Below are 12,909 nucleotides of genomic sequence, written 5' to 3' on the forward strand. Positions count from 1 at the left end.
GAGGGATGGACGGACGGATGGACAGCGGCTTCCCGTGGCGGGGCGCGGCCGGGGGTGCGCGGCGCCGGGCCGGGCCGCGGGGGCAGCGGGGAGCGGAGCGGCGCGGGCGGGGGGCGCCGCCGGGGCGCTGCCGGCGGAAGGCGCTGGGTGCCAGGTCAGAGTGGGGCGCCGGTCCCGCCCCGGTGATATCCGGCCGGCGGAGAAGCCCGGCAAGCAGCCGCAGCCCTCTGCCCCCCGCGGGCAGCGGTAGCCCACCCACCCCACGCCCCGCCACGCCTTTGGCCATCTTGGCGCGGAGCTTTTTTGGGAGGGGGATAGTGGTGGGCGCAGGACCCGCGGCTGCCCGTAGTGCGTCCTAGTGGGGGAGGGGGCGTAGGCAGCGTGTCCTTCCGTGGGGCAGGGCCAGCCGCTTGCCAGCAGGTCAATTAGGGCCGGAGTGCCCCCTCCAACCCCTGCCTCCCCCCCCCCGCTGCCCGTGAGTGTGTGTGTTCGCGCTGATTACAGTAATTTTAAGGGTGATGTTGCAATGGGCCAGAGTGTGCGGGGCGGCCCGTGCTGAACTTTATAACGCTCCCGCATGTCAGCCGCCCTCGATATTGCGTCCGTAATCGGGTCAGCGGGAGCAGCGGCCGACATCGCTGCATTCGCCGCCTCCCTCCTGCCTCCGGGCCGCCCGGCCAGGAAGGGAAGTTATTTGGGATTACTGCGGCGGCCGGGAGCCGAGTCACAGCTTCAGTGTTGCCGCTCCGCACCCGGGTTCTCGGCAGGGAGCAAGATGAGGGGCAAAGAGGAGAAATCGTCGCTTAAAGGTGGGTTCGCCGATCTGCCCGGCGGGACACCCTGCCCGCGCAGGACAGCTGGTTCCCACGGGGGAAATAAACCCCGCAGCAGCGGGGGCAACCGAGGATACAGGGGGTGCATGCGGGGTAAAGGCGAGACAGTGTTTTGCAAGTAAAGGGGGCAGGTAGACTCGGCAAGAGCAGCGGAGCGCTTGCAAAAAGAGCGGTGTAAAGCTGGGGCTAAGGCTGTGATGTAACCCGCCGGAGTGGGGGCAATAGTGGAGCTGCTTCGTGGGCACTTGCAAGCAGCGTGGGGGGCCGCGGAGGAGCGTGGGGGAAGGGAAGTGGGCTGCAGATGGTGCAGAAGAGCGGAGGAGGCTGTGCGGGGAGCCTGCCCGTGGGCTGGGAGACGCTTGCCCCTGCGTACAGCTGACATGAGGGCTGCGGGGAGGCAGCGGCGCCGAACCGGCTGTGGGGAGCCATGTCCTGGGGCCCGCAGGGAGATGCCGGGGAAGCAGCGAGCAGGGGACGGGAACGTCGGTTCCCATTAAAACTGCGGGTTTCCAGCAGTGTTTAACACCATCACTCTGTCCAGAGGAGGCAGAGGAATTTCGCTGGTGCTATTCCAGTCTATCAAGTGTTAGGGGTGCTGTTTAGATTTTTTTGTGGCTTTTGTTGCTGTGGTGGTGTTTTGGGAGTTGGTTTCTTTTTTGGTTTTTGGTGTCTTTTTGTTTTCGGGTTGTTTTGGCGTGTTGTGGTTTTTTTTTGTTGTTGTTGGTTTGGGGTTTTTTCTCTGTTTTCGGGGGGGTGGGCTAGGGTTGGTTTTTTGGGGTTTTTTTTTTTGTGAGCTTTTTGGTGGTTTTTTTTTTTCTCCCATTAATGAGTGGCAGCTTTTGCAACAGACCGAGGAAAGCAACAAGTGAGGGAAGTTTAAATCCCCGCCAGCCAGCCGCATCCAGCTTTTCTGTGCTTCTCCCGTCGCCCTTTCTTTCCCTGGCGCCGGCTCCCTTGCACTCACTTCCCCGTACCATGTCGGGGGGGGCTGGCAGGGCCCCCACTCCGCTCCGGGAAGGGTAGCTACGGCTCGGTTAAGAGACCGGCGAAGCCAGCAAGCATCCCTCTGCTAAGTGCTAAGCCTTTGGAGCGCTCTGTAGGACCTGTGCCCACCTCGCTTGGGTTACCTCTCTAGTTCAGGTCATCTGTCTGCTCAGGGTGAGCTGCAGCCTTTGACGGCTGCTGTGCTGGGATGCTTGCCATCACACACACCCCGAGGCAGACGATGCAAGCAGCTGCCAAGGGATGCCGCCCAGCGGCAAGGCTGTGCTGGCAGGGGAGGCAGCAGTAGAGGGTGCAGAGAAATAAAGGGAAAATAAAAGAAAATAAATTTAAGAAAAAGAAAAGAAAAAAAAAGGGCTCCGGGCGAGGGGAGGACGGGGGCATGTTGCAGCTGGAGCTGCTGGCCGCAGCCCAGCGCCCTTCGCTCAGACAGAAAGGCAAAATCCGCGCATGAATAACGCGCTGTCGGGTGGAAAGTTCCACCCGCCTGTAGCTCGCAGGAGCTCGGCACTCTCGGCAGTGCCTGCCCCTGCCTCCTGCAAGGGCGGCAAGCGGGACTGCGCCCGGGGGGAGGATTAAGGACAACCCGGGATACCTGTCGCCGTCCCTGCTTGTGCCCCACGGGATGGAGGTCCCCGGCAACATCGTTTTAGAGTGTGCTTCGTGCAGGCATCAGCACTCCTGGCCTACCCCCGCTGCGCCCGCAAGGAAGCAACTGAGCAATTAAGACCGGGTACACGGTGTTCCCAAATGACCGTGTAAAGTGGAAACAAAAATTGCGGAGTGGGTTTTTTTGTTTTGTTTTGTTTGGGTTGTTTTGGCTCCCCTGTTGCACTTGTCCAGTCTTCGGTCATCTCCTTACTTTTTCTAGTGAGTTCAGGGGACTCAATAGATCCTCCAAGTTCAGGGGACTGAGATTTTTTTTTTCCCCTTGTTTCCCTTTTTGGCATTTTAAAAAAAGACCTTTTTTTTTTTTTTTTTTTTTTCCTTTTCCCTTTCAGTAATGTCCCAGGCAGGATCAGGGCAGTGCACAAGAGAAACATTTGTTTTATTGAAAACCGGGCAGGAAATCTTGTTCTCCTGAGTCACCGCGGCTCCTTCAAGGAAACGTCAGCGTCCCTTATCGCCGCTACCCCGGGGCGGCGGGGCCGTGGAGCGGACGCGGGTTGCGGGGTGGGGGGAGGGACACACTTTAGGAAAAGGAGCTTGTCCGGGATAGAGCCAGATTTCAACTTTATGTAACCGCATAAAGTAAAGAAGAGCCGGGAAAATAAGGGGAGGCAGGGAGAAACGGGTATAAGGATGCTTGTTGTGCAAAATAAAAATGATAAAAAAAGACATACGATGCGTACAGTGGGGATGCTGGCGCGGGGGGTTGCTGCCCCGGGGCGGTCCGCCTGAGGTAGGGCCGTCATAAAGACGGTCACGCTTGTGTCTGTCGTGTCTCCCCGTGGCCTCGTCCGAGGACGCCAGGGGGTGGGTGGAGGGACACGAGCGTCGCCGCCCCGCCCCGGTCCCGGTCCCGCCCATCATCGCTGCCACTTAAACGCCGTCGAGTGCCTGCTCCGGGCTGTGCGGTGTTGGAAGTTGGTGTTGTTGGGGGCTCTTTATTTGATTCTTCTGCTCGCTCTCTCGCTCGTTCGTTCCACAATGACCGTGAAAGCAGCCGAGGCGTCTGGTCCTACCTTGACTTATTCGAAAATGAGGGGAATGGTTGCCATCCTCATCGGTGAGCGGCGGTGGGCTTCTCCGAGGATGCTCGGGGGCTGTGATTTTTCTGGGAGGATGGCTTAACGATTTTGTTTCTTCTTTTCTTTTACTTTAGCATTCATGAAGCAGAGAAGAATGGGGCTAAACGACTTCATTCAGAAGATAGCCACTAACTCCTATGCATGCAAGCAGTAAGTATCAAAAACCTTGGCTGGAATTTAGCAATAAATGTCACTGTGTATTGCGAGATCTAGTTTAAAAAAAACCCCACAACTTGTTTGCTGTAATGCCTCTGGCATGACTGTTATGGAAGAGTTAATTGATCTTCTTGAGGTATTAGTCACAAATCTTTGTGAGCTGAGTTTGGGATAAATCAGTTGGACAGGATTTCTAAAGGCCCTCTCCTATTTTTAACTGTATTTACTGTATAAATACAGTAATTTCTTTCTATGGTGGAATTTACTTTCTGTAGATAAATTTTACATTTTAAGTCGGATAGCTTATTTCAGTTGCCTTCCGTAATAGCCCAAACCAAAACCCGGCTTTCGCGATACATGCATGCCCTCTGGTGGAAAGTTCTGTCTGATGCTTCTGGTAATTCTAATCATGCACACTCTTAACCTTGCAGCCCTGAAGTTCAGTCTATCTTGAAAATCTCCCAGCCTCAAGAGCCTGAACTTATGAATGCTAATCCTTCTCCTCCGGTAAGTAGGTTTTACTTAGTGAAGCATTTTTAGAACATCTAATTCATCCAGTAATAGAAGTGTAGTAAAACTAGCATCATGAATGTTGCTTAAGTTCAGCTCATGGTGCATTGATGAAACTGGGAAAAAGAGCAGTCAAGTTGTACTGATACGGAAAAGAACTTAAAATGAGCTTTATTGATTGTTACATAATTACAGAGCGTTGCTAAGATCACAATAAGAATTTTAAAGTAAACTGTGGCTGTTGCCTTAGGGAGTACCTGCTAGTTCAAACTAGCAGGCAGAGGTCCAGATAAAATTATTACTGATAAGAGTAGTGCTAATCCTCACTTTCAAAGGTAATTTGTATTTATATTTTTAAAAATGAGACATTGTTGAGACCCTCACTACTAAGCTTTTTTAATAAATGTGGCTTCTGTCTGTTTATTTTTCTAGCCCAGTCCTTCACAGCAGATCAATCTTGGTCCGTCATCCAACCCACATGCCAAACCATCAGACTTTCATTTCTTAAAAGTGATTGGAAAAGGCAGTTTTGGAAAGGTAAATCTAACTTCTTTTTGCTGTAATTTATTTACTCTTCAGCTCTTGTGTGTAAGTCCTGAGGGCTGGGATTGGTAAATGCTGGTCATTTAAACCATGCCCCACTGCCTAGTGCCTGGCTCCCTGTGTAGATGCAGGGAGAGAGTGCAGGGTGCTGTGTTTCAATGGGTCATCAGAGAGCAAGGGAGTGAGGGGACAGTGGTGATGAGAGAAATACACACTTTGCTTCTGAAGGAGAAGGGAACCAGATGTGAGGTCAGATTTACCTCTTAGCACGGTGGTAGACATTTCCAGCAAAAGGCTTGCACGTCGGCCCAGAGTGATGTAGCAGTGCTCAGAAGTTAATGTAAAGACTTGTTTCCACTTATGTTCACAAGCTGTTCTGTATTTCCATATTGCTCAGTTCTGGGATTTTACCCTCTTTCAGGTTCTTCTTGCACGGCATAAGGCAGAAGAGCAGTTCTATGCTGTTAAAGTCCTGCAGAAAAAAGCAATCCTGAAGAAGAAAGAGGTAAGTCGCTTCTTCGTGATGCCATTGCAATTTTCATCAAATGTATTTTTATTCTTATTCTTGTTACTAAGCTGTAGTACTAAACATTGATTTTTCATGTTTAAGGAGAAGCACATTATGTCAGAGCGCAATGTCCTGCTGAAAAATGTGAAACACCCCTTCCTGGTCGGGCTTCACTTTTCCTTCCAAACTGCAGATAAATTGTATTTTGTCCTGGACTACATCAATGGTGGAGAGGTAAGCAGTGAGAAGATGAATAGTATTTCCTATCATGCGTACGGTGTGCAGGGTAGACTTTTTCACCCTTCCTTTTAAATTATAAAGAGTTTCAAGGGGAAAAGTCACGAGGGAAAAGTTACTAGATTGAATCTTTCCAGCCTGCCAAGTTTTGAACTACCAGAGGGTCATTAGGCCATTTCCTGCTATTGTTCTCCCTTGCTATATATGTTGAGTCTAATTAAATGCATTGTAAAAAGGCTTTGGTGCCATTTCAACAACTTGGTGCTTTTTGTCTCCTGTAGTTGTTCTACCATCTCCAGAGGGAGCGTTGCTTCCTGGAGCCAAGAGCCCGATTTTATGCTGCTGAAATTGCCAGTGCACTGGGCTACCTGCACTCCTTGAACATTGTTTATCGGTAAGCAAAGCTGTTCAGACTGTCAGACTGAAAAATCTATGTGCTTTGTTGAATGAGCATTAAAAAGTGGATCTCCGTATGAGCCCAGAATTATTTTTAATTATTTTTCATGATTTAGTGAAGCTCTGTAAACAAACACAACTAAAGTATTCTCACTGTAGTTCCTCTGGTAAACATTTGTCTTTTTTTATCTGCTCCTACAGTGACTTGAAGCCAGAGAATATCCTGCTCGATTCACAGGGACACATTGTCTTGACTGACTTTGGACTCTGCAAAGAAAACATAGAGCACAATGGCACGACATCCACCTTCTGCGGCACGCCGGAGGTACGGCCAGCCCTCAGCCCACTACTCACAGGGTGGCAGCAAGTGCTGTTTCCTTCAGCAAAGTATTTGATGTGTACATTTAAGGCAGGTTAGACAAGCAGGGTATGTTACAGTTCTTTTGGTATCAGGATGCCAGTTAAGGACATGTAGAGCTTGTTGGGCAGGAGAGAAGCTCTTCAGCTGTCTCCCTCACTATAAGCAGAATGCAGTTTTCCAGTAGCTTAGGTATTGCTGGGATTCAGTATGCTGCTTTCATTCAAGAATGCAGAGGCTTTCCTGGTTACGAAGACCCCTTTTAGCTAATGTGGCTCTCATTTCTTACACAGTATCTTGCTCCTGAAGTTCTTCATAAGCAGCCCTATGACCGGACTGTGGACTGGTGGTGCCTAGGAGCAGTCCTGTATGAGATGCTGTATGGCCTGGTAAGCAATCAATCCCTTCTGGCAGATCAAACTACCTTACTTGTCCTTTCCCAGCAAGGAACCCCGTGCCTGCCTAATGTTAGATCATTAATTTGGGTCTCTCTCCTTCCCACAGCCGCCCTTCTACAGCAGGAACACGGCAGAAATGTACGACAACATCTTGAACAAACCCTTGCAGCTGAAGCCAAATATTACCAACTCTGCTAGACATCTCCTGGAAGGCCTCTTGCAGAAGGATAGGACAAAGAGGCTTGGTGCCAAGGAGGACTTCGTAAGTGCAAACTGGCTGTTGCCTGTAGGCAGCACAGGAGGGTGACTAGGCCATTAGCTTGACTCTGAATTAATCTGTTTTTCTTTCTGTAACAGATGGAGATTAAGAATCACATCTTCTTCTCCCCAATTAACTGGGATGATCTCATTAATAAGAAGATTACACCTCCTTTTAACCCAAATGTGGTATGTATCACTTCTAATTATAGAATGTATAGAGAGAGTCTTTTCCCTCCTTGTCTTTGTGGGGTGCCCAGGAGCTGGGGGAACTGGGCAGATGACCGTATTTGGGGAACATGGCCTTTTCTTCCCTTGTGGCTGTCCAGGCAAGGATAAAAATAAGTGGTAGATGGCTTTTTGCTGATGGACAGTCTAAATTTAGCAGGGGTTTTTTTTGTTTCTCACAAATGCTTCATTTGCCTGGCTATTTTGAAATAATCCCCAGCATCCTTGTTGTTACCAATAGTTAAGGTGTAGAAAGCAAGTAGCTTCCCAAGGACAGAGATGATTTGGCTTATCAGATACCAACACCTAAAGAAGAAAGGGGTCTGGTTATGGAGTTTGTTCTCTTTAGTTTTCTGAGTCTTTCGTAAATTTCATAAAAGTTTCGTAACTTGCTCAGGGATTAAGTCCACCCCTGCAAACTGCTGCATGACAGAGTGAAGTGTTTCTGTTTGGCTTCTGTTGAATGAGCTTAGTTGGAGGGTAGCATATTAAATTGAATCATCCTGGTTTTAGTGAGGCAATATGCAGCAGGATACAAAACAAAACAAAAAAAAGTCAAACTAAAACTGCCCAGGGCTGTTACACAGAGTGGGACCAAGGGGGTAACGCTGTGATTCTTCACACAAGGGTGCTTGTCCCCATTTTGAACCGAACTGTGCACTCACAAAACATTTGGGTCTAAGTGTCTTTTCTACCCATTCCAGAGTGGCCCCAGTGACCTGCGACACTTCGATCCGGAGTTCACAGATGAGCCAGTCCCCAACTCCATTGGCCAGTCCCCAGACAGCATCCTCATCACTGCCAGTGTTAAAGAAGCCGCTGAGGCATTTTTGGGATTTTCGTATGCCCCACCTGTGGACTCTTTCTTGTGAACATTTTTATTTCTTTTTTTTTTTTTTTTTTTTTTTCCTTTTTTTTTTTCTTTTCTTTTTTAATAATAATAACTATTATTTTTATTTTTGTATGGGCTTCTGGTGGAACTGCCAGTTGACCAGTCATCTTGAAAGAGAATTTGCACATTTCCACCATGGCAGCTTTGCAGCCTTAATTTCAACTACACTGTTCGCTGGAAGCTTTTTTGAAGAGCACATCACTCTCTAAATGAGCTTTACAGGCTTTTCATTTCCATTTGTTCTTCCCCCAAAGTGGTGCTGTCTCCTTGGGAAAGAAAAACAAAAGTGTCTGCTGCCATAGACTGCTGTGGCAGATCGTAGGAGTAAGAACAAGCTGTTTTGAAATCGTGCTCCGAAAAGCCTTGCCTGAAGATCTGTCTGAACGTGATAAGGATTTTATGAAATGTGCCTTTTTCTGATGAGATCTTGTGAGCTCCAAAGCTTTCCCTGTTGCAGAGTGTGTTTCTCAGTTCATTTATGTGGGTTTACTATGTGAACAAATGGTATGCGTGTGGTCTGCGTACTACAGATGGACTTAGTTTAAAGCATCAATGTGACACTTGCAGGATACCACAATGTGGGGCATTGTTTGTTTCTTCCATATTTGGAAGATAAATTAAGTGTAATTTTGAAATTTCTTTTGTAAATCTATACAGTCAACTAAAATTATTGAAATGGGCTCACAATTACTTGTATCCAAATGCTTGAAGAAAGCATTGCTGCTATGAAAAAAGATTTCTATTTTTAGAAAGGGTTTTTATGGACCAAAATGCCCCAGCTGCAGTCGATCAAAGCTGTTGGTTTTTTTTCTTTTTTTCTTTTTTTTTTTTTTCTTTTTTAGTTTAAAAGATGTCATCTGTAAAATGGGCACTATTTATGGTTTTGGGTTTTTTCATTCCTGATTGTATGTATTGTAAAAAAGATCTGTACATTCAGTTGTAACTCTAGATGTATATTTAAACTTACAGACTTACTTGTTAATGTATACCATCATTGTAATGTAATATAATTAACATGGTTCTATGTATCATATTTTTTTTGTGACCAAACCCATTGGTTTGCAGTAAAATCCTGAAAAATACTTCCATAAGCTCTGTCATTTTTTCTTTCAAAGCAAAGGCTTTTCCCCTGAAAAATTTTTGCTAGCTTTTTAAAACAAATCCAAGAACAAATCTTAGCTGCCAATCATCTAGCATACCTGGGTAATTTTGCATAATGTGTGATGGTTATGCCCAAACTGCATTCATACAAATCTTCATCATGAATACACCTTGGGAAAATACTCTGTCTTCCAAATACGTGTATTCAAGTGGGTATCATCCCAGTGGGTGCTCATACCTTGTACAGCAGTTCACAGTCCTAAAAAGTTGCTTTACCTTCATCAAAAGAAGGTACTGCTCTCTGGTGTGGACAAAACATAACTGCACTTGACAAATTAAGTCCTTAAGTCAGGGGTATAGTGAAGACTTCAGCTGCTCTGCCACTGTGCTGCAGACATAAAAGCAGGTTGGTGCAAGGCTCCTGGCAACTCCCTGCCCGGGGACCTATCCCAGGGTATTGAACATTGCTGCTGTGATGTGGGACAGTGCCACACATCCTGAATTTACTTTGGTGACAAAATCTATCAGGAATACAGATTTCATCAACTGGTTTTATGCTTACCTGAATAGGCTATGCATTCATGTAAACAGCTGTTAAATATAAGGGTTTTTTTACACTGAGTCCTACTGGGTGGCCTGGCAGAAGGCCTTACATCCCACTTATGGGATGATACCATTCACTTTCTTCTGCACAGTGATGGATTTCTTCTACTAGGGACTGAGTGTCTGCACCTCATTACAGTTCCCACTTTCCACTGCTTACTGCAGTTCATGGTGTTAGCAATTTGAAGAAACAAAATAAACAGTTGTTTTGAAAAACCTGGACAGAGTCAAGCTTTTCCTGGGCCAGTGTGATAACAGCAGTATACGCAGTTTAAGTAAAACTCACAGGGGTCCTTCTGTTCATTATGTTTCCGAGATAAGGAGTGGAGTAACTTTCCATCTTTTACTATGCTTTGGATGTAGGAACAAAGAAACCTGCAAGGCTTTGGCTCTAAACTGTGTGTGGGACACCACACTCAGAGCTGAAAATGTTAAACTTTTCTTAGATCATGTTAACATACAGAAAAGATGCTGCCATTTCCCCCTGAAACTAAAGCCAAATTCAGGTGTTCAGTAACTTTGAATAGTATACTCAATAGGCCTTGCAAAGTCTTCCAGTGCTATAGTGTGCCTGAAACATCTTTTGTGTTGATGATTTATAAGCTAGAGATGTTGACATATATAGTCCTAATTTGCTCCTATAGAATATGAAACTTCACTTGTTATGTGACGAACTTTTGCGATATGAATTATCTTTGCCTCACGTTTCCCAAGCATTAGCAAGGTGCTACGTGCAGATAGGCAAGCAGAGAACTGCAGTTCTAGGGTAACAAAACATTATACACCATAATTTTCAAGGAAAAAAACATCACTGGACTCATTAATAATGAAGGCCTATCGAACTTCAGTGACTCAGAGGTGTACCTTTCATCTTTGCTGAGATGTTGGATACTATTTTAATGGGTTACTTTTAAAAAACAATCTCTGATTGTAATTTTAAGTATTCTACCTCATTATTCATCTGGTGTTTTGTGCAAAAGTCTGCAACTTCTAGCAGTGAATATTCAGCACAAGACACCTAATTTTTTAGTGTAGAAAAATGAAAAATTCATCCATGTTTTCAATCTCCCTGAATGACATATTACAGTCATGCCTGAAGGGAGGGCAGTCTATGGCAGTCAGCTGCTTTCTGGGTTTGATTGGTTTTTTTACTTGTTTTACACAATTCCCTGTCTGTATGGTCTATATTCCCTCCACAGAAAGGTTTCTGGATTGAGAAGAAAAGGGCTAGGACTTACAAAATCCCACCTGACACAGGTGTTATATGTTATTTTGATTAACCACTGAATCAGTGGTTTCATTTCACCCATTTGTTAAATGGAAGTAATCATGCAAATTTTCTGCTAGTGCGAGTGTTGTAGCTGCCATGGTCAGCAGCAGAACAGTCAACCCATTGAAGCTTAAAAAATTCATCATATTGTATTTTGCATGGTGAGTATACCTGAGTTCTAATATGCCCATTGGATGGATTGTATTGATGATAAAAGCATAAACATTTATATACATGAATTCAGACGTTTCAAGTGGTTGAGCCTGTGTTACTTATCTCTGTGTACCATAAGCCATGTACTGTTTCATGAGCCTTATGAAGATAAACGAAGCTTCTTAGTGACAGTATTTTTATTCTGCTCCCTCTGTACTCAACAGGCAGTTACTTCTGAAGGACTGTCTGGATCTTAAGCAAGTTAAGCAGGAGATTCCTGTTTGTCCCACAAAAGGTTTTCAAAAAGTAGTCTATACCCATCTTCTCTACACTTCTCAAAAAAAACCCTGCAGAATTTAATGCAGAAAACAGCCTCCAGTGAAACATTTTTACAGACAGCTGAAAAAGGAGGGATGCTGCTCAGAAACGGGCTTTGGGTGGTGGTCTAAAGTCTGCATCTTACTTCAGGCAGGCAAGTTGAATACCAGGCCCTCTCTTTTCTAAGAGGTGAAATGCAATGTTCCACAATCTTATTTTCCCATTTAATTGCAGTACTAGCTCTACAGATGTTTATGTCATGCCATGTGGCTACAGTTACCTCAGCAGAGCTAGGAAGATGGCTTATAGTGAAGATAAATTTCTGACACTCCTCACATTTACAGTTTTTGCTATCAAGTCCAACATGTAAAGATCAGGATAAGATTTTTCCATGCTGGCTAGGACTATCTATGGAAAGTTTTTGCAAAAATGCTTCCAAAAGTGCTTTCTAAAAAATGAAGGTTAAAAAAAAAAAAAAAAAAAAAAAAAAAAAGGGAGGGGTGGTGTTCCTATTTGAAAGAGAAAACTTTCAACAGCTAATACAGAACTGCATTTAAGTTTTGAATCAGAGACAACTTGGCCAGCAGATTGCTTCAGTGTCAGGAAAGGCTCGAAAGGAAAGTTCCCTTCTTTTGAGACTCAGCGAGAAATTTAGCAGTTTGTGGCTTTCCTGTGCAGATACAAGAGTAGCAGGATACAATCACTACACATTTCTTTCTTGTCACCTGTGGTTGTGTGAAGTGAGTTTTCAAGCTTCGGATGTTTGCAAGCCCTGGAGAGAGCAAGCAGGGGTTTGCTGTTTACTCAGGAGTTTCCTTCGGCTCCATCTGACTGACAAAAAAGAGGCAAAAAACCCCCTCAAAACCAAACCAAACAAAACCCCACAAGAAACAAAACCAAAAGGAGTGGAAACCTCTCTGTGTGGTGACAGAGCAGGTAAAGCACGGAGAGGGCCTTTGCCCTGATGTCGAAGGTTTGCAGAAAGAAGCCAACATGTTCCCCGCCTCACTGATCTTCCTCCCTGGTGCCACTGCCCCAGCGCAGGGCTGGCAGCCCTCCCTCTCTTGGGTCAGGGCAGCCTGCACCGGGGCAGGAGCCCCCGAGGAGCCGATAAACCAGCAGTGTCCCTGCTGGGCCCTGGCGAACCTGCGGAGCCGGCTGCCTCCAGCCAAGCTGCCCCCCGGCTCGCCAAACTCCAAGCCCGCAGGCGGAGAGGGTCAGCCCGGACCGCGGGTGACACCCGGTGGTCAGCGCCGTGCAGCGCTCCGGTGAGCGGCGGTGTGAGGGGAGGGAGGCATCGGCCTATAAACCCAGAATGAGCAAGTGTGGGGATTCTACCCTCTGGGAAATGATGTTTTCCTACACCTGGATTAGCAACTGGTTTAAACTGCTGT

At 46.4% G+C, this 12,909-nt stretch overlaps 1 protein-coding gene across 2 annotated transcripts; it reads left to right on the top strand.

Annotated features, from left to right (window-relative positions):
- The first annotated feature begins 344 nt into the window (after nt 1–344).
- On the top strand, nt 345–9,152 carry SGK1 (serum/glucocorticoid regulated kinase 1). Of its 2 annotated transcripts, none has more exons than XM_030446727.1 (12): nt 345–809; nt 3,661–3,736; nt 4,174–4,249; nt 4,685–4,789; nt 5,217–5,300; nt 5,406–5,537; nt 5,822–5,934; nt 6,138–6,261; nt 6,588–6,683; nt 6,799–6,954; nt 7,050–7,139; nt 7,883–9,152. In XM_030446727.1, exons 1-12 carry the CDS (start codon nt 578–580, stop codon nt 8,048–8,050), a joined length of 1,452 nt encoding a protein of 483 aa, XP_030302587.1. In that variant the 5' UTR covers nt 345–577; the 3' UTR covers nt 8,051–9,152. The 2 variants fall into 2 exon arrangements, with proteins under 2 accessions (XP_030302587.1, XP_008492262.2); XM_008494040.2 differs by lacking the exon at nt 345–809 and adding an exon at nt 3,202–3,564.
- The last annotated feature ends 3,757 nt before the right edge of the window (nt 9,153–12,909 follow it).

Source organism: Calypte anna, chromosome 3 (assembly GCF_003957555.1).
Source record: "Calypte anna isolate BGI_N300 chromosome 3, bCalAnn1_v1.p, whole genome shotgun sequence".
NCBI classification, from domain to species: Eukaryota; Metazoa; Chordata; class Aves; order Apodiformes; family Trochilidae; genus Calypte; species Calypte anna.